We start from the raw sequence: 22216 nt of genomic DNA, 5'->3' as shown, positions 1-22216 counted from the left end.
GAGTGAAGGTGTGCTGAATTTGTGTGTGCATGCACAGTCGATTACACTGTTAAAATGGTCAGTTTGAAAAGCTCCAAATGGTGGAATGATGGAGAATCTGACATTTACATCCTCCCAGTAGTTTGTATGTGTGGCTATCGTTTCATTTCACTGCCCCATTCCCTCAAATTAGTGGATCCAAAATGAGAGTGTGTTTAATTAATCTGCAAACAGCATATTCAGCGACTACAGCTAATTCCTCTCTGAGTATGTCCCTCCCCTTTAAGGGTCTCTAGCATTTTTCTGTCCTTAGCAGTGGCTGCAGAAATGATTGGTTCCTTCTAAAACACACCCCCTCCATCTCCTAGGCAACATTGATTCTCAGTCCAATTACTAGAAAGGAATCAGATCGGTGGTGAGGGCCTCCTCTCATGAGAAATATAGATCATTTTGACAGGAGTGACAGTCCAGACCCCATACTTAATTCCAGTGATATACAAGCCACATTCACAGTCCCACTCATACCCCACCCTTTCCACCTCATATAAGCTGAAATCTTCATATATGTAAAGCTGTAAGAGAGGCTCTCCCGCTTCAAGCTGATGAAAGAAAATATTTTTCACTGAATAATCCTGATGGAATGGTTTACAAACCTGTGTTCTCCAGTAGGGAAAAAATGCAAATGCAACAATATTACAGATGGCCCACAAGAGCTTTAGCAGGCATTTTACACATAATTTAATTGGGAACTATTTATCATTTTTCCAAATTAAAAGAACTCTTTTGGTTTGTTTGTATCATATTGCACTAAACATTCCCAGGGATGGCCAGATCAGCACCCACCACTTATTTTTCAAGTATATGAAGGCAGAAATTTCTTCATGTAATATTTTACAACTTTGCAAATGCAAAAAGAAAGACATATAATCACATATAACCTCATTTTAAATGGAAGCCCCCTTTTTGTGCTACGTTTGGACTTAAGGACAAGAGAGCTTAGAGACACCAAATAAGACATGGAGAGAGTCACGGGAACATAGAAGAGGGTGGAATAATTGGACAGAAACGGATCAGGGATCACTGAGAGTGTCCAGAGTGGGGAGGACAGATAGAGCCTGAAACTTGAGAGCCACTGTGCTCAGTGCTGTCATTTGTATGCTCAGCACACTGCACCCAGTGCAGGGACTCTCTTAGTCCTGTTTACATTTGTACACAGTTATTTATTCTGCTCTAATTCAAGCCCTGCCATCCTGTGTGAGGGCTTGTCTTTCTGCTCAGTTGTCACAAAACACTGCAGCAGCACACGGGCTCACCTTTGCCAAGATCCCGTCACTTGACATGCTGGGGACGATTAAATGCTGCATCCAAATGAGGACCAAAAACTGCAACCTCAAACAGCAGAACCATGCATAGCTGTAATGTATTAGTCAGCCTACAGGCGCACACCCTGATCACAGCACAGACATACACTACATGCATGCACACAACAACTGCAGGGATGTATGTGTAGGTAGGATTATGCAGGTTCAGTGCAGGTATAACTTTTAACCCTCTTTTCACCAAGCTATGATATGACAGTGAAAAAAACCACCCATATATAGACTGTAAGGGTTTAGGATCATTGTGTTTTTTCACGACATACTCTGGTATATTATTGATGCTACTGTTGGATAAGAAAGAAAATGCATGTACATATGATATATGGCATATTACCAACAGTGATCACTCAAGCAAATCATAAAAAGCACATAAATAACGAGCAGCTCTCCAGTGAACGGATAAACATTCTTATTAGAAATAGGAAATCCTCCTTTGACCCTTACCTGTGTCGAAGTGAGAACTGAAGGCAAAACTGGGATTGAAAAAAGCCGAAGACATGACAATTACATGTAGAGCAAAGACCATCCTCCTCGTCGCTTTTCAGAAGACAGCAAATGCCTAACCGAAAACAAGGGTCAGAAAATAAATTCCTGACTCAGGTGCGTGTGTAATTTAAGAAGCCTAACCTCTAACGGAAGCAATAATGCGCAGCATTTTATTCCAGCACACCTCATAGAGAGCCCCCCGAAAATCCTGCTTCACCTTCAGCTCGAGCAGACCTGGAGACAGATGTTGACAGTCGTTTCCATTTGAACACATCTGTGTGTTGACTTTTTGAACACTAAAATCATGAATCATGCCACGCGCTTTCTTTCTTTCGGCTATCTTTTGACAGAATCAGTTCATCTACTCGGTCACCGAGTGAAAGCCTTCTGTTATTTACACCGATTTTATACACTCTAAAATCTGGATTGTTCCAAAAAATTTGGAAATATCCCATGTGTGTTTCTTTCAAAATAAAAACCTTCTAAACGCCCTGCCTTGTACTACATGTAACATGCCAGTTAATGGCAAAACAGTTGATTTGGGTTTAAAAAGATGCGACGGTAAGCGACGCGCATTTGGGATTCAGCTTCGGTAAAGAAAGACTGAGCGACATCTTGCACCACTGTCAAGTGACCAGGTTTGTAGAACTACTTCCGTTTAAGACTTTCACAATAAGAAGTCAATCACATAGTTTCTCTAAGAGACCTATTTTTATAATTATTTTAATGACGGAATTAGCTTGACTTCCGTAATGACCAAGGGTTCTCTGACGCACTTGACAAAATCGTTTCTTAAATTAAAAAAAAAATGCTGGTAGAGCAAGCGCGCGACCATTCGTGCACTGGGTCATGATCAACCTTAAATGAAAACGTTTTAGCCTAATTTGAAGTTATTTGCATTACCTTACTGTCTGCCTTGGAAACAAGGCATGCCCAGGAGGAGGCAAAGACAGGACGCTCAACAGCCTCCATACACTCCACAGAAGGTAGTAGCTTGGTCTATCATGGTTTCATGAATAGGTCCTGTCACTGTTAAAATGCACTGGGAATTGAAGTCACATATTAATTATTTTTGCACAGAATGGTAAAAGGCTGGTTTTACTGTGGCCAAAACCAGAATTAATTAGTAAAATAAAAGTCTTTTATCCCCCTTCGTCCATATTTATTTATTGCATATTTGTTTTGTTTTTTTAATGTTTCAGATCATCAACCACATTTTAATATTAGATAAAGATAATGCAAGAAAATACAAAATTCTGTGTTAAAGTGATGATTTCATTTATTAAAAAGGAGGAGGAGGGGGGGGGGGGGGGGGCGGTATCTAAACCTGCCTGACCCTATGTGTGCAAGGAACTGCGTTTAATAACTGGTTGTGCTGCCCCATACTTAATTCCAGCTATATACAAGCCGCATGCACAGCCTAATTCTCTCTCTCACCACTAGATGGCAAAGAGCGATCTTCACAATATGTTGAAGAGATTTATGATAATTTATTCCAATTGTTAGTTGGTTTTAAAGCAGAGTGACACTGTAAGAAACTTTTTTAATTATCAAAAGCATCAAAATAAAAACAGACAACTTGTTAATAAATATAAATGTTAGTTAAAGCGCTTGATGCTCCTGCACCTCCTGAAGCTCCATTGTTCCACTGAAGGAAAAAGCACCCCAGACCATTATGGTGCCCCCTCCACTGTGTCGCGTAGAAAACATCTCAGGTGGGATCTGCTTCTCATGCCAGTAACATTGGAAACCATCAGGACCATCAAGGTTACATTTTTCTCTTCAGAGATTAAAACTATCTTCCATCTTTCAATGTCTCATGTTTGGTGCTCTCTTGCAAAGTCCAAACGGTCAGTTCTGTGGTGTTCAAGGAGACTAGGACATTGAAGACATTTTTTGTTTTGGAAGCCCTTCAGTCTCAGATGCCGCCTGATGGTTATTGGGGGGGGGGGGGCATTCGGCACCAGTAACGGCCTTAATCGTCCAGTGTCTTGACGGACAGCCAATTGTATCCTCCAGCTCAGTGCTAGGGGGGATTATTTGGGGTTTTCCACTTGACGTCTTTGTTCCAAAACCCTCAGAATCATTTAACAAATTTCAAATGACTGTCTTACTGCGTCCTACCTCAGCAGTGATGGCACGCTGCAGGAGGCCCTGCTTATGGCTTATGCAGTTCAACAACCTGACCACGTTCAAAAAGGGAAAATATTTTGGCCTTTGCCATCAGAACGTCATGACAGTGTGACAACCTGACAGAAAATGACAATGAATCCACATTTTTGCACAGATTAGGCCTGTTAAAGGCATGTGGTCCTAAACTTTTGATCAGCTGTAAAACAGCCTCTTTTAGTTTAAGCATTGTTTTCAAGAAATTGCATGTTCAAAAAATGTTTTGTCGCACTCCCATTTATCCTTGTTGGATGTTGAAGCTGGAAACCTTGTTAAGATCCAGGCAAAATATGATTTTTTGCCATCTTTCAAGTGATCTTTTGATCGGGACTGAATATTAAAAAATATAAATGCTTTGAGTGCGTTTATCTGCAGATACTTAGTTAAAGTGCATAGAAACTGATTTGGAACCGTTTATACAATATCATTTGTCTTAAAAATTTGTATTATTTAATTTCAAGTTTAGTTTTTTGTTTTTTTAAGAAAAAAAATGCTTGTATTCAATCTACTCCCATTGCTAAGTGGTTTACTGACGTTAATATATGAAGTAAAAACATTACAATCTGACCTTATTAATATGGCCAAGTTTTACATCAAATCTGATTGTGTCTGAAGTATTTTATTGGTCTCGAAGTGATCATACTGTTACTGTATAATTTTAGAGTACTACTAATAATATCAGTAATGATTTAAAAAAAGAGCTGATGCTTTTGGGAAAAAAGTCTTTCCTTTTCATAATTAAAAAAATTCTGCTGCACCAGATTTTCTAGATGAAATTATTATTATTTTTATTATTATTATAGATTTTTCAGATTATTGTCTACATCACTTACTGTTACTTCAGACCTCATTTCTGGTTTCTGAACACCTATTAATTTTCAGGCTCCAGCCTCCCTCCTCCTGTCCTGACGGTCTTCCCTCCATCCAGTGCTGAGCTTCAGACCAGTGAAGAGATTCAGTTAAATTTAGTAAAGAGAACACACACAGGAGAATTTAATTTAATCATTTTTGAATTATGCAAGTAGTCTTATTCGTATAATCAATATAAAACACATAAAGTACATAAGTAAAATTCTGAAAATGCATGCTTTATCATATTTGTCTACTAGGTGGCAGCATTTGATAATTCTAAGTATACATAGGCACACATGTAATTGGTTTAAACTGCTGGTTGTGCAGCAGCTTGCAAATCTTCACACTTCAGTGAAGCATCACCTCTCTACTCCTCCACCTCTTCCTGCCCAGGATGCACCTGTGGGTCTCATCCTCTCACTTAGAATACATGAAGAAATAAACATTAATTAGCCACCGCAGTCAACGTGTCACCAGGCGAAGCACTGATTTTATTTAAGTGTAGTGCAACAATAATCCAAACACAAAATCCACAGCAGTGATGATCCCAATTCCCAAGTTTCAGTGACTCTCCCAGATTCAGCTTCTCCACAGAAAGTCTCTCCAGAACTCTCACAGGATTTCTCCACAGGTCTCATCAAGCACAAAGAGCGAAACCCTGTATCGGTGAGTGTATTTTTTTGTAAAATAACTAAATAAATAAATAAAATAATCACATGACTGATATAGCTGCTGTGTCAGGAAGTGGTGTGTTTGCATTTTTGGCTCATCATCACCCACTACACAACGGAACCATTTAGAGAAAGAACATTTTCTCCAGTCTGAGATCATTTAATCCTTCCTTCTCCCCTCACATACACAAGCACTTCCACTGTCAGGAGCATTTCTATTTCCTAAACAAAACTTTCACTCTGACTTGAAGTTCTTCACTTATAGGACCCTGCAAAAAACCAAACAAACAATTTTATAAAGTCTGCATTAAACACACTGTATTAATCATATATTTGTATTTCTAAATGAACAAATTATTCAATATATACACTTCTTCTCATTCAGTTAGCACTTTATCATTAGCTGGTTATTTAAACAGGACTATTCGTCACTCATTTGGTGTTTAGATATCAGTTAAGTCTCTCTCTACAGGTTTAATCCAGGTTGCCAGCTATATGCATACATATATATCATTTATGTATTTATTTTTTAAATCCATTGCTTAACCACTCCTTTTAGTGGCATCTCCAATAAAGTTATCGGTGATAGCAGGGTGGCACACAAAAGACAGGAAACTAGGATGAGTCACACTATTGCACATAGACCAGCACACCCACACCCACAGATAACAGAGGAGAGGTAGAGTGCTCAAGAGGGAGACAAAGAGGACAGAGGCACCATGACAGTTTGTTGTCCATGTCCTTGACCTCCTATTAGAAAGTTTCATGGCCGCTTTAGGTGAACGCTGTTCCTTCTTTGTGTAAAAGTGTTTCTGTGTTGCATTCATGGAGAGGCGGCGAAAGTACAGACATTCTTTATGCAAATAGAAGTAGAGACACTTGTGTAAAAAATACCCAGTCAAAATCTGAAGTACTGATTCAGGTGGAAAACGTACAGGCTTTGAAATGTAACTAAACCTTCTGTTACATTAATGTAGGGTAGTCACCGGTTAAAGTGAGGTTTGGGGAGCCCTAAGTGTGTCACTGCTTGAACATGATCAAACTTCTCCTTCTGCAGGTATCCATGTAAACATGCTGTTACTGACAGGAGGGCCTGGAAAACAAAGGTCCAGTATGCTGAGGAGAATTTAACAAGTTTTGTCTTCAGTCCCACTTGGATAGGTGTGCTGAAGGTTGAGAAGCACTTAGTGATGGATGGGAAATGCCCTACAATGACTGAGGGGGTTTGGCCCTTGGCCATTTTGAACTTCACATGGCTGCATGCTGAGGCAGCAACCCCTAACCCTACTCAAGTAAGTTAAAGTGAAGTAAAGACTCGTTGAAAAATGTACTTCTAAACGTGCTTTTATTGCACCATGTTCATTAACTCATGAGCTGCTGTAACATGAATCAAATGGGTGAATTACAACCTCAGCATGCAGTCAAGTTCTATAGAGTCTTACTAATGACCTACTCGTGTTATTGAGGTGTGTTGCAGCAGGGACACATCGAAAAGTTTCAGGACACCTTGTCAAGTCTTTTTACACACAGCAAGTTTGTTGCTGTGTGTAATGTGGCTCTGTGTCCCTGAGGATATTCTAGTGCTTTCTGGCTTGTTTTGGATTCTTTTCCTCTATCGACAACATTAAAACCTGATGGTTTGAAATTAGTTTAAAAAAAAGGTGCATCCTGTCCACAGCACAGATGTCACTTGGCAGTTAGTGACGGTAACATTGTAATAAGTTTGCAGTGGTTATTTTAGGGGTGAAAATCTTGACTTTAATGTGGACTGAATTACAGAGTAAAATGCATACTTTACATGTTTCTAATTAGATTAAAGACTAATTTGTCTTTTCATTTGTGCCTGCTTTTTACTGTCCTTTTCCTTTTCTTTTCCTCATCTTCATAGTTCCTGCTGTAAATCCCGATGCTTATAACCTTTTGGAGGTTTTTTTTCCAGGGTTTTCTTATGGTTTTGGTGGTGTGGAGTATTGTAACAATGGCACCTTCAGCTGATCTATTAGCTTTGCATCTGAGTGGGCCGAGTGTAGGTGGCAGGCAGGACATGATGTGGTGTGGAACCAGCTTCTTGAAACACTTTAACAGGTGTTAGAGCAACTGGTTGGTAGTCATTGAGGCTCCTAATGTTTGTTCGTTTAGGCAGTGGGACAATTCAGAATGTTAAAAGAAGACATGCAAGCCGCTAGTATTTAGCCATCACAAAATATTTGCAGAATCATCACCATATCACCATATAATTGATACCCGTCAACATGATTTCACTTTCCTTTTCCTTAAATCCAAAACTAATAATAAAATGATATCTCAGGATTGGCAACTTTATCATACTTAGGAGTATTAATCTAGCAATGAGGCCATGTCTAGTCATACAAATGTCTTCTGTAATTAAAAATGCAAGCACAGCATATCTGATAACCTGGTGATTTGTGTTGAATGGAATTTTTTTGTTTGCTCAACAGTTGCACAACTACTTTCCAATGCTGTTCAGTTGGGTTAAAGCCAGCAAAGAACTGATGGAGAACACCTCCACTAATAGGAGACAGATGGCAGCATTGACCAAGAGTTTGCAGGACACCCTTGATCCACAGTTGTGCAGAGTTTTGATGGATTCTTTTCTTGTTTGAAAGATTCAACTTCAGGTAATCACCTGATTTATTAAGTTCTCACTCAATTCTGTTTAAATTTTTGGATTGAAACAAATTTTAGAAAGAAATCTGCACATATAATTGCCAAGACCTAAATTGGATGAACTACATTTCCAAAGTATTCATATTATAGAGAACAATTTCTTCCTGTTCTCTAGTTGTATGTCATCTGGAAATATGAGTTATCACTATCACAAAGACAACCTGCTGATTTCTGTTGTCAACCTATTTAGTGCTGTCACAGAAACTACAGTTATTTACATATAAAAGCAAGTTAAAAGGCTTAATATACAACATGTGCACCATTTCTGCATTATTGCAAAGTTTAATAAGAAAATACTTTTCTATCTTTGGAGTTTAACTGTAATCACATCACTCTTGAAAGTCTTTCAGCCATTCTCACAATTATTGAATGAATAAATATTATAATAATATCTGTACACTAGAGAGCATCATTTCATAATTTGTTGTACATGAAGCACACGTTTCACTTGTTTAAAAAGCTGGTTGCAGACTTGCAAGTTACAAAAAAACCCCTTCACACTCTGTTAGCGAAGCATCACCTCGACCCTTTTCTGTTTCTTCCTGCCCAGGATGCACCTGCAAGTTTCCGCAACTCATTTCTAACCTCATGTAAATAAAGAAGTATCAGCTTTCTGTAAAATAAAACAGAGCTGCTACTTACTGGAAATGCTTCAGTTATGATCATCCTGAAACAATTAGCTGAATACCGTTTACATTTTTTCTCTGATTGCACATCTCATGTACTGTTAAGAAAGACTAAACTGAGTCCAAGTCTGTAACTTCTTTTCAGGATGCACCTACAGGCCTCAGTATCTCATGTATAAAGTATCAACTATCTATAAAAGCAGAAAATAGCTTGAAAGTTTTGAATTGCTGTAGATATTTTCTGTATTTTCAGAGTTTGCTTTCACTGGATCTTGACCATCAACTGTGTTTGGGCATCACCTTTACAATAAGTCTGGTCTCATTGACTTATGAAGATTTCAACAGTTCAATAAAGTTCAATAACAAGATCTGTACTTACTCCTCCAAATATCTCCATCTAAATTCTGTTCACCTATTAATTGTGCCCATTCTATCTAACAACCTCTTCCTATTGAAATGGCTGCAGATGTGCAGATTTCTCTTTCATCTTACAGTTTCATCTCATTTTTAAATATTTAGATGATTGCATTTTTGTGGAAACCATAAATTTTGATGTCAGAGAATAGCGCTAAAGCTGAAATTGTCTACTTTACATTGCTTCAAAAATTTTACATATAATTGAAAATTCTGAATAAAGCACAAAAAAAGGATCAAATATAACCAAGCATAACCCTGTTTCATTTAGGACGTGGAGAATGTAACCATTCCAATGTAAGAAACAAACAAACAAATACATAGAAAAAAATGGATGATCTTGCCTGCCTTAAGTAGACAAGCACAAAACAGCACCAATAATAGTAATTGTCATGTTGTGCAGTGTGGCAGGCAGGTAGGGGAAGTGGACCCAAAATGCAGGACTCAGACACAGAAGTAAAACTTAAAGTGCAGCTTTATTGCTGGGGAAAAACCTCACTAAACTAAACTCCCCAAAAGACAAACAAAACTCTGGACAGAGGAACTAAGGACTCAAACACTGGAAAAGAACTGCTGGAGACAAAACACACAGCAGGTTGAGGGTGAACTGACATTAACGACACGACACTGACACAAGGGCACACTGGGCTTAAATACACTGAGGGAGTCATCAAGGAATGAGAAACAGGAGGGAGACAAAGCTGAGAGGGTTTGGGCTAACGAGACACGGGGAGCAAAGCTAGACGCACTGACACAACCCAAGAACTAACCCCTCACAAAGAACATAGAATAATACTAATAAACAAAGCATAACAAAAGGATCAGAATACCAAACCATAATACAAAGGAATGTAAGAACTGAAAATGCTGGGTCAAAGTGACCCAGGACCGTGACAGTAATAGTACTAATAATACAGGCAAGACAAAAAAAATAAATAAGCTCCGCCTCCTGTTAGCTGTATTAAATAACCTCTCCACCACCATCACCACTGAATACTTAGCCCACACTGACAACATGCTGGTGACTCTCTGTGCAATCATCACTTGTCTAACATGTAAAGAGTCTTACTTACAGTATAGCTTAAACCCCATTTTATATTCATTTGTCAGTGTGTTACTCTTGACCTTGTGTCTTCTTGTTGTTTGCAGGTGTGAGTGGTGTGACGGTGCTGACACAGAAACCTCCTGTTTTATCAGTGAGCAAGGGGGGGGAAGCCACCATGGACTGTAACCTGGGGACTGTTGATAGCTATGTCTGTTGGTATAAACAGATTCCTGGAGGAGTTCCTCAGTATGTGCTGGATTTTCATCATAGCGATAGTTCTCCAGACTATGGCTCTGGGTTCTCTGCTCCAAAATTCACATCCACTCATCAGTCAACAACAGATTATCGTTTGATCATCAACAATGTGGAGGAGGGAGACTCTGCAGTCTATTACTGTAAGACATGGGACGGCTCTGTTGATGAGTTCGTATCACAGTGAATTACACTGTGACAAAAACCTCCACAGAGATACTTCTGCTTTTTGATGCTCTTTTTATAAAAGACACAAAAAACAAACTCACTGTAATCCCACCACCTACAAATAGTGTTTTTTTCCTAGCTGCAGAATTAAGAGATTAAAGAAGAATCTCAGATAGAGCTCTTCAGTATGTACACAGTATTTCAATGGGGACAATCAGATGCTAATTGTTCGAATGAAGTTACCTGAAGTGCTTTAATGCTGAGCCTTATATTAATCTAATATTAACCAAAATGCCATAAAATCATATAGTGTAGTATTAAGTGGACATGGCCCTGAAAAATAAAGGCATTAGACTATGTGTCCTTAGGGGATAGAAATGTAGTAGACCTTCGCCCACGTTTGCTTGTAGAGAGTAGATAATGGGGAACTGTGTTTTAGTGGAAAGTTACTGAAATGCTGTTGTTTAGACTAGAATGAGCAGTGTGTTGTCTTCCATCGGATGTCTATGAGGAATCAAAAGAACCTGGTGAAGTGTTGATATTTAACATAATTAACAGTTAAAAGCAGGAGACTCTACAAAGTGTTACTGTGAAACATGGAGAGACTTTATTGGGGAGGACATAACACAGTGGTGAATACTGTGACAAAAAAACTAATAAAACAAACTAAGTGACACCACAGCTTTTGTGAAATCTGAACATATTACATTCCCAAACACACAGTGTGGAACAAAACACAGAAATACAGAAATGGATGTATCAGTCCACACCTATAATGTTTTAGGTAATATAATTTGGTCAGTCCTAGAATCATAGAATGGTAGCAGAAAACTACTCACTTTTTGTTTAAAATATTAATAATAATAGTAGTAGCAATAATAATAATAATAATAATAATAATAATAATAATAATAATAATAATAATAATAATAATAATAATAACAACAATGTATTATTATTAGTAGTAGTATCAGTATTAGTAGTAGTAGTAGTAGTTAAAAATTATATATAAATTATAAAAAATGATGGATGATTAAGAAGAAAGGAAAGTAACCAATGAAATACAAACAAACAAAAACCAACAGCTCCTCCTCCCATTAGTTGTGTTAAATAGCTCTTCCAAATCTTTCACTTCTTAATTCTTTGCTCAAATCAACATCATGCTGGTGACTCTTTGTGCTCTCATCACTGCTCTAACATGTAAAGAGTTTGAGTTACAGTATAGCTTAGACCTCATGTTATATTCATCTGTAAGGGTGTTTATCTTGACTCCATGTGTTCTTGTTGTTTGCAGGTGTGAGTGGTGTGACGGTGGTGACACAGAAACCTCCTGTTGTATCAGTGAGGAAAGGACAGACAGCCACCATGGACTGTAACCTGGGGACTGTTACTGACCAGTCTGCTCGGTGGTATAAACAAATTCCAGGAGGAGTTCCTCAGTATGTGCTGAAATTTCGTCATGACTTTAGTTCTCCAACCTATGGCTCTGGGTTCTCCTCTCCAAAATTCACATCCACTCATCAGTCAACAACAGATTATCGTTTGATCATCAAGAATGTGGAGGAGGGAGACTCTGCAGTCTATTACTGTGAGACATGGGACGGCTCTGCCAAAGAGGATGTATCACAGTGATTTACACTGTGACAAAAACCTCTTACTTTTCCTTCTGCTTTTTTAGACTCTATACTGATCACAGCGCTGTCAAGTATACTCAGTGTAATATCTCCATAGCTGCATATAATGAATTTACAAACAAAAAATTGCTGTTTTTGATTTTCACTTATTTATTTTCACTTTTACTAACTACACTATGCATCAAATAATACACAGACAAGGGGTTGGCAGATTGATCTGATATCAATAGTATTGATACTTTACTTTCATCCTTTCCTTTTCCTTTGTCTGGTCTTCTCATGCAGGCACGCTTTGCCCATCCCCTGCACATGCCGAGGAAGGGCAAAGCACAACATGTTGTTCTGTGTTTAGTTGCACCATGCTCACATGACGCTGTGCCACTGAGCAGTGACATGCTGCAGCGATTGAAAGAGACATCATTTACACCTGTAAATGAAAATGGTACATGTTGGAAGGATTTTCTCTACTGTGGCAACAGCACCATCTTATATAAAGTCATGAAAGACCATGTGTAGGAGCAGAACGAAAATGCTGTAGTGATGACAGACTTACTGTACTTGGCAGATAAAAAATGAACGGTGGCTCAGAATTAAACAAGCATTTTTTGAAGATTAATTTACACCAAACATTTGACAGACGGCAAAATCATTTCCAACACCCCGAAGGACAGCAAGGAGATGCTTTCCAGGGATACATTGACGGGTGCCTAAATACTGTAGACCTGAGGAAGGCTGAGAGTTCCTCTTCCCCAGCCAAGAACGAGATGCCATCTTCCTAGAGAAGTTCCCCGGCAGGCACCGCTGGAACACTCACTGCTGAAAATGCCTCACTGCTGAAAATGCCTCACTGTGGGACTCGGTCAAGTCTCTAACTGAGAATGTGACCCAGCTCAGTGAAGAAAATAAGGATATAATTGGCTGTTTTTGATTACTTTTGGTTTTACCTCTATATTTCACCTTTAAAAACTATTTATCTTGCCTTGTTTGGTATCGCTCTTTTCACCACAACCTCACATGTCTGAATTTACTGTTTTGTTTTTTTTTTCATTTTGACATACTTAACACATCTGATGTAAAATCAGACAAAAAACATAAAATCAGTGTGTTGAGGAACCAGGGCACCCTGACAAGAAGGCATCAGTGGGCAAGAGATGAAAATAGGGTTGCTGTAATGCTAGTATGCAACCATGTAACCCTGGCGGTAGGGGTTACATGAATAGGATGAGGGACCTATGGATTCTTCGATACCCAACATCCAAAATGACGGTGAAACAACTAGCAGCTCAGTGTTCCAACATTTGAAAGAAGGGACTGCTCTCACAGCTAGAGATTGATGAGGTACAACATAAATGCTATGGCAATGGGGAGCCAGGACGCCAGGTCAGGGGCGAGATATCATCACCCCCACCCAAGATTGGGTACCAAGCCCCAAGCGCGATAGGAGAAGGATTGTTCAGTGTGAGAGGAACTGACCTGAAAGATAGGATCATGGCCAAGTTTGAAACCTCAATCCCCTGTAGCCAGTTACCAAGACTACGTGAAGTACCCTCAGAAGGTCTGCTAGATGATGTTAATGCAGCACTACGGACAATACCTACAGCTACCATTACCGAGACTAACAAGCTGATCTACAAGTTGAACAGCCACAAGGGGCAGTACCCTCCATGGAGAAGCAGGCTAAAGGCTAACATCAAGGTAGCACTGAGGGAGGTTAGTGGAGTTGCAGAAAGGTGCGATGAAGAAGGTGCCTAAGAAGTACAGGAACCTGTCCATACCTGAGGCTTGGAAACTGCCAAGCAACGACTCACAGCCTGGGCCAGCCGCTTGAAGAGATTTTTGTTAGAAAAACTTGTGTCATGACAGTTTGAAAAACATGTGTTGCCACTATATAATATACAAACTGTACACTAGTGAGCAAGGGTTTATAGGTTTAAATGTATAAAGGTCAAAGTTACGGTGAAACTACATGTTTCTGACCCTGAATTAATTTGCATCGTCAGTCAGTGAAGCATTACTTCTCTACTTCTTCATCCCCTTTTTCCCAGGATGCACCTGCAAGAGTTCATTTATTATTTACATTTACAGTACATGTAAATGAAGAAGTGTCAGCACTCTGTAACACTCTACATGTTTAAACTATTCTAATTAGGAAAAGCGTAGACATTAAATGATTTTTCTCTTTAAATATACAATTTCACCTGTCCACACACATTTTATTTTCAATAATTATCCAAGCTTGACATATTTTTCTGTAAATATTCTCTACATTACATTTAATAAAGCTGATAAATTACATTATACATCCTGAGGTATTGATGAGTGAATTAAGGTCAGACTGTATACGGTTATTGATATTGGTTCCAGAGGAGTTCAGTGTAACTCCTCAACCTCAAGTGGATCAAGCTAAGCTATCAATTAAATGATTCTACTCAAGTCTATTATGACTTAGTAAAGTAAGCAGGAGGACAGGTCAAATTAAATTTCAGTGTCAACCAGTTGGCTGGGCCTCTCCCATATCTACTGATTAGCCGTTCTTTTTGGTTCTGTAACTGCTCATGAAAATAAAACAACTTGGTGACAATATAAGCTGGGACTCTATTAGCTAATTTTTCTGTGTACATACTGTATGGACCCTGTGTTCAGTTGTTACCCATATGGAAAAGATATATATAAATCTTATCTTGTATCTGTCTTGTGTGAAACTTGTATGAAAAGCATACAAGAGTGAAAACAGATATAAGATCCCTTGAAAAAATTTATAAATGAAACTTGTATGTTTTGGATACTTATTAATACAATATATGAAAGTAATGAGAAAGTGGCCACTTTCATGACTAATCATATAAGCCTTATATGATTCACTATATGAAGTAGGCCACATCTTATGCAAGTTTTTACTATTTCTTTTCCATATGGGTATGTATTTCTAAATAAAGTGATATTTTATAAAATATTCTACTACATTAACCATTCCACTTTCATGAAACTTCAAGGAAAAGTTCTGGCATTTTAGTGGTTTGGATTATGTAATAATGCCATTGATCTGTAGTAAGGCATAGCACTTTGACTATTCTGTCTTGTAATTAGTGAAACATGAAAAAAAACATTCATATGTTTGTGCTATTTTATTTGATAACAACTCTTTATTTATATTATTGTTTTTTTGTCTCCTCAAAGTTCATACATTTATACTGTGTCCTAATTTTAAATCTATTGCTCCATCTTTTTAGTATCAAGAATGTGCTGCCCACACCTAGAAATATTTCATTAATTTTAAGTTGGTCAAACATAGGCGGTTGGCTAGATACTGCTCTGTGTTTGTCCAAACATACTAAGACACTAATCCATAATTTTAAAAAAGTAATTGTTATAGCATCAACAATACAGCTAAAGGACATTAACAAAGTAATATTAAAGCTCCTCCTCCTGTCAGTCTCTCTGAGTTTCAGTTATATATTAAATGGTTCACACCTCCTCTCTTCATCGTACTTAGACAGTGCAATCTCTTTCTAAGTCCATTCTCAGCTCATACTGTCAACATGCTGGTGACTCTCTGTGTTCTCATCGCTGCTCTAACATGTATGAGACCTATTTATACTTCAGACTAATCTTAGTTTAGGTGCTGGATTCACATATCAGTGTGCTTCATATGACTCCATGTCTTATTGTTGTTTGCAGGTGTGAGCGGTGTGACGGTGGTGACACAGAAACCTATTTTATCAGTAAGGAAAGGAGAGACAGCCACCATGGACTGTAACCTGGGGACTGTTACTGATAGTGGTGCTCGGTGGTATAAACAGACTCCAGGAGGAGTTCCTCAGTATGTGCTGTATTTTCGTTATGACTCTAGTTCTCCAACCTATGGCTCTGGGTTCTCTGCTCCAAAATTCACATCCACTCATCAGTCAACATCAGATTATCGTTTGATCATCAACAATGTGGAGGAGGGAGACTCTGCAGTCTATTACTGTAAGACATGGGACAGCTCTGTTAAGGAGTACGCATCACAGTGATTTACACTGTGACAAAAACTTCCTCACTAATACTTCTGCTTTTTGACACTCTTCCACATCCTGATAACTGAGAGATCAAGCAACTCAGTGTTAACCCACCAACTGCAGATAATGTGTTGCAGTTTTTCTCAAACAATTTTTGCTCATTTCTCAAAGGAGAAAAGTCATAGCACTTTCCAATCAGTTCTAAAAAACATGATAATGAATAAATGTAAAACTTTCACCACCCTATAAAGACAGAGTCATCAAAAAAAAAAAAAAAATTCTCAAAACATTACTAACTTTGGAAACAGTTCTGCATTAATGCAGGTCTAATAGTGCAAACATTTTTCAGAAATAAAATATGAAGGAACTTTTGGAAACGTTACATAACTAACGTAATGGAGAAAAGCAAATTGTTACTCATGAAACTCTATGCATCAGAAAGCAGGCAAAGAAAATATAAAAAAACTGAGAACGTGGCACCAACTAATGTATAGTCCAGTACAGTCACGGTACATAAATTCAACAACCACTTTATTAGGGACACCTGTTCCAGTGCTTATTATAGTGATCCAAATATCTAATATCTAGTAACTTGAAGCTAGCAATGTACATATCTAGATATGGTCAAGACAGACTGCAGAAGTTCAAACCGATCATCAGAATAAAGAAGAAAGATGACTAAACATGAGATGGTTATTGTTGTTAGACAGACTGGCGTGAGTATTTCAGACACTGTTAATGTACCGGGATTATTTTTTTGCACAACCATCTCTAGCGTTTACAGGGATGGAGGACTCGAATTAGAAAATATCCAGCGAGCAGCAGTTTTTGGTGCAATGTTTCAAAACAAGCTATGCAGAAGAGCATCTTTGGGAGCACCGTACATCTGACCTTGAAGCAGATGGGCTACAGCAACAGAAGGCCAAAATGAGAGCCACACTAACAGCTACAACAACTTTTTCAAGAATATTATTTTATGACAGACTTGAGCCTGAATGATGAATATGAATCAGAAACATGTGAAACAATGTGAACAACAATGTGAAACTGCTCATGAATCATTTAATCTATGAGTGAAAGTAGTCTTCTTGAATCTCCTCCTCCTTTAGTTTGCCTCTCCCCTTTATAAGCTCCAGCTCTCTTCTCCTACTCACATATCGCTAAACAAACAAGATCATTTACACTTCACACTGACAACATGCTGTGGACCTTCTGCACTCTCATTACTGCTCTAACGTGTAAGATCTTGTTCTTATTCCATTTTTTGTCCATATTTAGAGCTAAACTTTAAACTTCTGTTTTTGTGTGTGTTTCCTGGCAGATGTTGATGCAGTGATCGTGTTGACCCAGACACCTGCTGTCCACACAGTTTCTCCAGGTCAAGAAGTTGTTCTCAACTGCAACATAGAGAGATATGATGCAAATTATGTTAGCTGGTATAAACAAGTTCCTGGAGAGGTTCCTCAGTATGTTCTAAGATTTCATCATTCTAGCAGCTCACCCAGCTTTGGAACAGGATTCTCCTCAGACAGATTCAACTCTAAATCCTCATCAGACATTGATTACCAGTTCATTATCAAGCGAGCAGAGACAGGAGACTCTGCAGTGTATTACTGTCAGACATGGGATGACTCTGCTTCTGCACCCGTATCACAGTGATTCAGGCTGTGACAAAAACCTCCTCATTAGTACTTCTGCTTTTTGAGAAACTTTCACATGCAAAAAAAAAAAAAAAAGACCCATAAAAAAACCCCTGTAAATCCTCCATTTTTAAATCATTTTTAATCTTTATTATTAAAGGCATAAAGAGGAAAGCACTGAAATATGTACATCTCATTTACTCACATCAACCCGAACAGATCACATAAATCAAACTATCCAACATATAGTATTATATGTTGCTGCAAGCTATTTTTAATAACAGAAATTTTATGGACACTACTCACAGGTCTAACTGTCCAACAGCAGTTTAACTTATCATTTAAAATAAAGTGTAATTAACATGCAGTTTAAAAAATATATATAAAGCTATACTGAAGCTAGTTTAGAACTTCTAGACCATCTTCATTTATATTTAGTTTTGATTATTCAGAAACATATTTTTAAGGCAGAAGGAAAATATAGAAGTGTGAGGATAAGGACACTAGTGACAAATGTTTGATTCTTTTACAACCATTTTTAAGAACACGGTGTGATTTATTGTAGCTATTGTATTATTATGGTATATATTTTTCTATCATTTGTAAAAATGATGACGATCAAACTGACTGACATAATACTCATGGGAAGGAAATATACAGTATTTACTCAGTGTCTTTTCTGCACACTGCAATTCTGTCAAGAATATGTGAATGAGTTTTAAGTATTTTACTTGTTTAAATGATTAGCACTAGTGCTCATAAACCACAACATAATGATCTGTGAATGTGCTTGAAAGCGACTGTTTACAGTACACAGCAGGTATGTTAAAAATATGCTTCTCTGTTATCTGAAATAGAAATTACAAAAACTAAAAGTTTTTTTATTTGCAAAAACTAACAGATCAAAAAAATACATTCCCCAAACAAACAAAACAAACTTTGTTATTGATGACTGATGAATAAAAAGAACAAAAAAGAATGCAGTACAGTAGAATTGTATTGCATGGGATCATTTTACAAATAAACTAATGCCAACAAATAACTAAAGCACAATAAACAAACATTGAGCTTATTTGAAATTCATCCATCCATCCATTCGCTTCCGCTTATCCTTTTCAGGGACGCGGGGGGCGCTGGAGCCTATCCCAGCTGTCATAGGGCGAGAGGCGGGGGTACACCCTGCACAGCATCAGGAAAAAGGAGCACGAGAAGCTTGAGAAATACCAAAGGCTCAGAGAAGAGCTCGAGAAGATGTGGAGGGTTAAGGTAACAGTGGTCCCAGTGGTAATTGGAACACTCAGTTCGGTGACTCCCAAGCTAGGTGAGCGGCTCCAGCAGATCCCAGGAACAACATCAGAGATCTCCGTCCAGAAGAGCGCAGCCCTAAGAACATAAATAAACATAAATCAGAATAAATTTGATAGTATTGACATTATATAAATATACATTACTGTTACGGTGTGTTTAACATTTTAAAGTAGAGTAATAAGATGCAGCTAATCCAAATTACAAGGCTGCCCTGACTTCAGATCTTCTAGATCAAGAGAACTTATAGAAATTTAGTTTGGATTAATCAGAAACACATTTAAAAGGCAGAAAGAAAGGTTGAAATGTCCTCCTATCATTCATTTTTCTGTTTTTTTTTCCCTGGAACATCCTTCATATATTTTCAGGCTCCAGCCTCCCTCCTCCTGTCCTGACAGTCTTCCCTCCGTCCAGTGCTGAGCTCCAGTCCAACACAGCCTCTGTGGTCTGTCTGTCCAGTCAGTCTGTGCCTTTTGCAGATGTGAGCTGGTTGGCTGCTGGGAGTCCAGTGAGCAGTGGGATCTCGACCAGCACTGCTGTTCAGAGACCAGACCAGACTTACCAAATCAGCAGCTCTCTGACCATCCAGACATCAGACTGGAACATGGATAAGGTTTATACATGTAAAGTGTCTTTGGGCTCGTAGACTTCAGAGAAAACCATCAAGAAGTCAGAATGTCCCACTGAATAGTCGAGGACCAGAGTGTGCATTTAAAATCTGCTTCTTTACTGCTTGTGCTGTTTGCTCATTACAGTCTTTACATGTTAGAAATCAATATAAAGCAAAATATTTTAGTCATGTATTCATTTGCTGGCCATTAACAAGTATTTCCAGGAATTCGTGTTTTGTATTAAATCAATAAAAGCATTGGTTTGAAAAATGTGTTTTCTTGTGAGTAAATAAGAAATTGTGTCACTGTCAGCAGACATTTAATGTAACTGAAATGAACTGGGAAATTTTAGAGAGGGGAACAAAGAAGAAAAAAATTACTCACAAGCACACAATTTTTAATCGTATTGTTCCCATAGTTAAAACATAAGTATGTTCTGAATTACGTGTTATGTAATATTTGTACACTAGAGAGCATCATTTAATAATTCTTCCTCAGTAAGAGAGAGGGCAAGTGTCACTGGTCTAAAATGATTGTTGTAGACTTGATGTTTCTTCATGTCCAGGATGCAGCTGCAGGTCTTAGTAACCTCAAGTAAATAAAGTATCAGCTCTCTGTAAAATAAAATACAGTGCTGTTTACTAGCAATGTTTCAGTTCATATCATTTGACCATTCAGAGAAAGCTGAATACTGTTCGATTTTTGCCTAAACATAACTTTATTTACTTTACTAAGGAACACTAAATGGAGTCCAGTTATGAAACTAAACCTGTTACACCCCGGCCTATGGGAAAAAAAAAAAGAAGAAATTATAATGCCCCCGCTCCCTGCTCCCAATCCTGCCACAGTATTGAAGTTTCACAACAACCGGATATGTTTTTTAATTTCGAAAGGTTGAAAGCATCAGCGTGGGCATGGCCAAAGCAACAAAAATACACTCTTGAAATGAAACAGAACTGACTTACCTATAACGAGACACCCGAAAGAAAATGCAGGCCTATTACCCGTCTCCCTAACCTAAACAGGAGATAAAGGTCTTAAAAGAAAAAGGCTTCCCACCCCTACAGCTACCAGATCAACAAGAAAAGGTCTATTTACACTATTTCCAATATATACAAGACAACCAAGCTCTTCTCATTACAGAAATGGTCACATACACAGCACGCTACACAAGACACAGGGCTAAATGCACAGCTTGTTTGGAAGCAGGAAGTAGACAGGCCACCAGTCTTGACAGGTCCCACTTTATAGCCAGCCTCAGTCCATCCTCCGCCAATGATCCGCCTTCACCTGGAACTTACAAATGCACAAACAACACACGATCATGACCTGGGTCATAACAAACCTTTCTGCATCATTTTTCCGTTATTTGCTGTTTTGCATTGAACATTAAAACCATTACAAATAACCAGTAGGTAAGTCTGTCTCATTCAGGATGTAGCTTTTTTACAAACTGTATTTTTATTATTTATTCATCTAAAAATGGTATTTTTCATTTTCTGGTATTTATTTAATTATTTAATAAGATGATCTCACTGTCCTGGCATCATTAACTTTAATAATGACAGTAATATAAGCAATTATCCATAGATATCCATAGATATCTAAGAGGAAAAAAAACTGAATGAAAAACACAAAACACTGGGCAGAAGACCTGTGACCATGACACATGAAGGCAATCCATTTCGCGCTTTGTGAAAAGGCGTCTCCTCTCATAAAGATTTCCCTTATAAAGACTTGTTTTACAATGTTCATCCATTGTTCAAGACTTGGCAGTACAAGTTTATACCAGTTCTTTGTGTTATTTTTTTGTAACCAACAATGAACAATATTTTCATGAATACAGTACCAGTCCTTTTTTAATCACAACATCCTCTTTAATTACTCCAAAATACAGCACCATGGTCTCTACAGGGATTTCACAGCCTGGCTTCTTTCTTAGACTTAAAGTTATTGTCCCGAAATATTACAATTTTATTGCACGTCCAAAGATTTTGTGAGTGGGTGGCATTTATGTGACCACACCGTCTCTTGCTGTTGTGACCTACATTGCTTTTGAGGTGTAACAAAAACACAAATTTGATTTTTTTCCTGCAAAATTCTCCCCAGTTTTTTGAGCTTGTGTGTCACCCACATAGCAGATCAATCTTCTTTTGCTATTTGTATGTCTAGTTTTTATTTCCCATTTTGTTTTATTGTCAGTATTATTCCCTTTGTGCTTCTGGAGGCCTTGGTATGCTTTTCCATCCCATGTTATGATGACGTAATAGGGTGAAAGGAGGAGACACAGCTCCTCCTC

The 22216-nt window shown here is 38.1% G+C and overlaps 1 protein-coding gene and 1 pseudogene across 6 annotated transcripts in view; one reads left to right on the top strand and one right to left on the bottom strand.

Annotated features, from left to right (window-relative positions):
* LOC146576261 (serine/threonine-protein kinase LMTK1-like) overlaps nucleotides 1–2469 on the bottom strand; it is a 37725-nt gene extending 35256 nt beyond the window's left edge. For 2 of the 5 annotated variants that reach the window (XM_085271383.1, XM_085271388.1), the window contains exon 1: nucleotides 1803–2469. In XM_085271383.1, the coding sequence (XP_085127509.1) occupies nucleotides 1803–1884 (82 nt within the window). In that variant the 5' untranslated portion in view covers nucleotides 1885–2469. The remainder of the gene's footprint in view (nucleotides 1–1802) is intronic. The other 3 variants (XM_085271386.1, XM_085271384.1, XM_085271385.1) reach the window with 3 other exon arrangements.
* Nucleotides 2470–11885: 9416 nt separating this feature from the next.
* Nucleotides 11886–20271, top strand: LOC146576260 (uncharacterized; annotated as a pseudogene). The gene is made up of 6 exons (XR_014892300.1): nucleotides 11886–11929; nucleotides 12024–12349; nucleotides 13687–13918; nucleotides 15889–15942; nucleotides 16042–16365; nucleotides 19642–20271. The product of XR_014892300.1 is annotated as an uncharacterized LOC146576260 (transcript).
* The last annotated feature ends 1945 nt before the right edge of the window (nucleotides 20272–22216 follow it).

The sequence above is a fragment of the Mchenga conophoros genome, linkage group LG4 (assembly GCF_057382185.1).
Source record: "Mchenga conophoros isolate Kocher_MC1m ecotype Shallow Benthic linkage group LG4, M_conophoros_male_GT1.1, whole genome shotgun sequence".
NCBI classification, from domain to species: Eukaryota; Metazoa; Chordata; class Actinopteri; order Cichliformes; family Cichlidae; genus Mchenga; species Mchenga conophoros.
The sequence above is the reverse complement of the archived record's forward strand: the minus strand, read 5'-3'. Positions and strand labels throughout refer to the sequence as shown.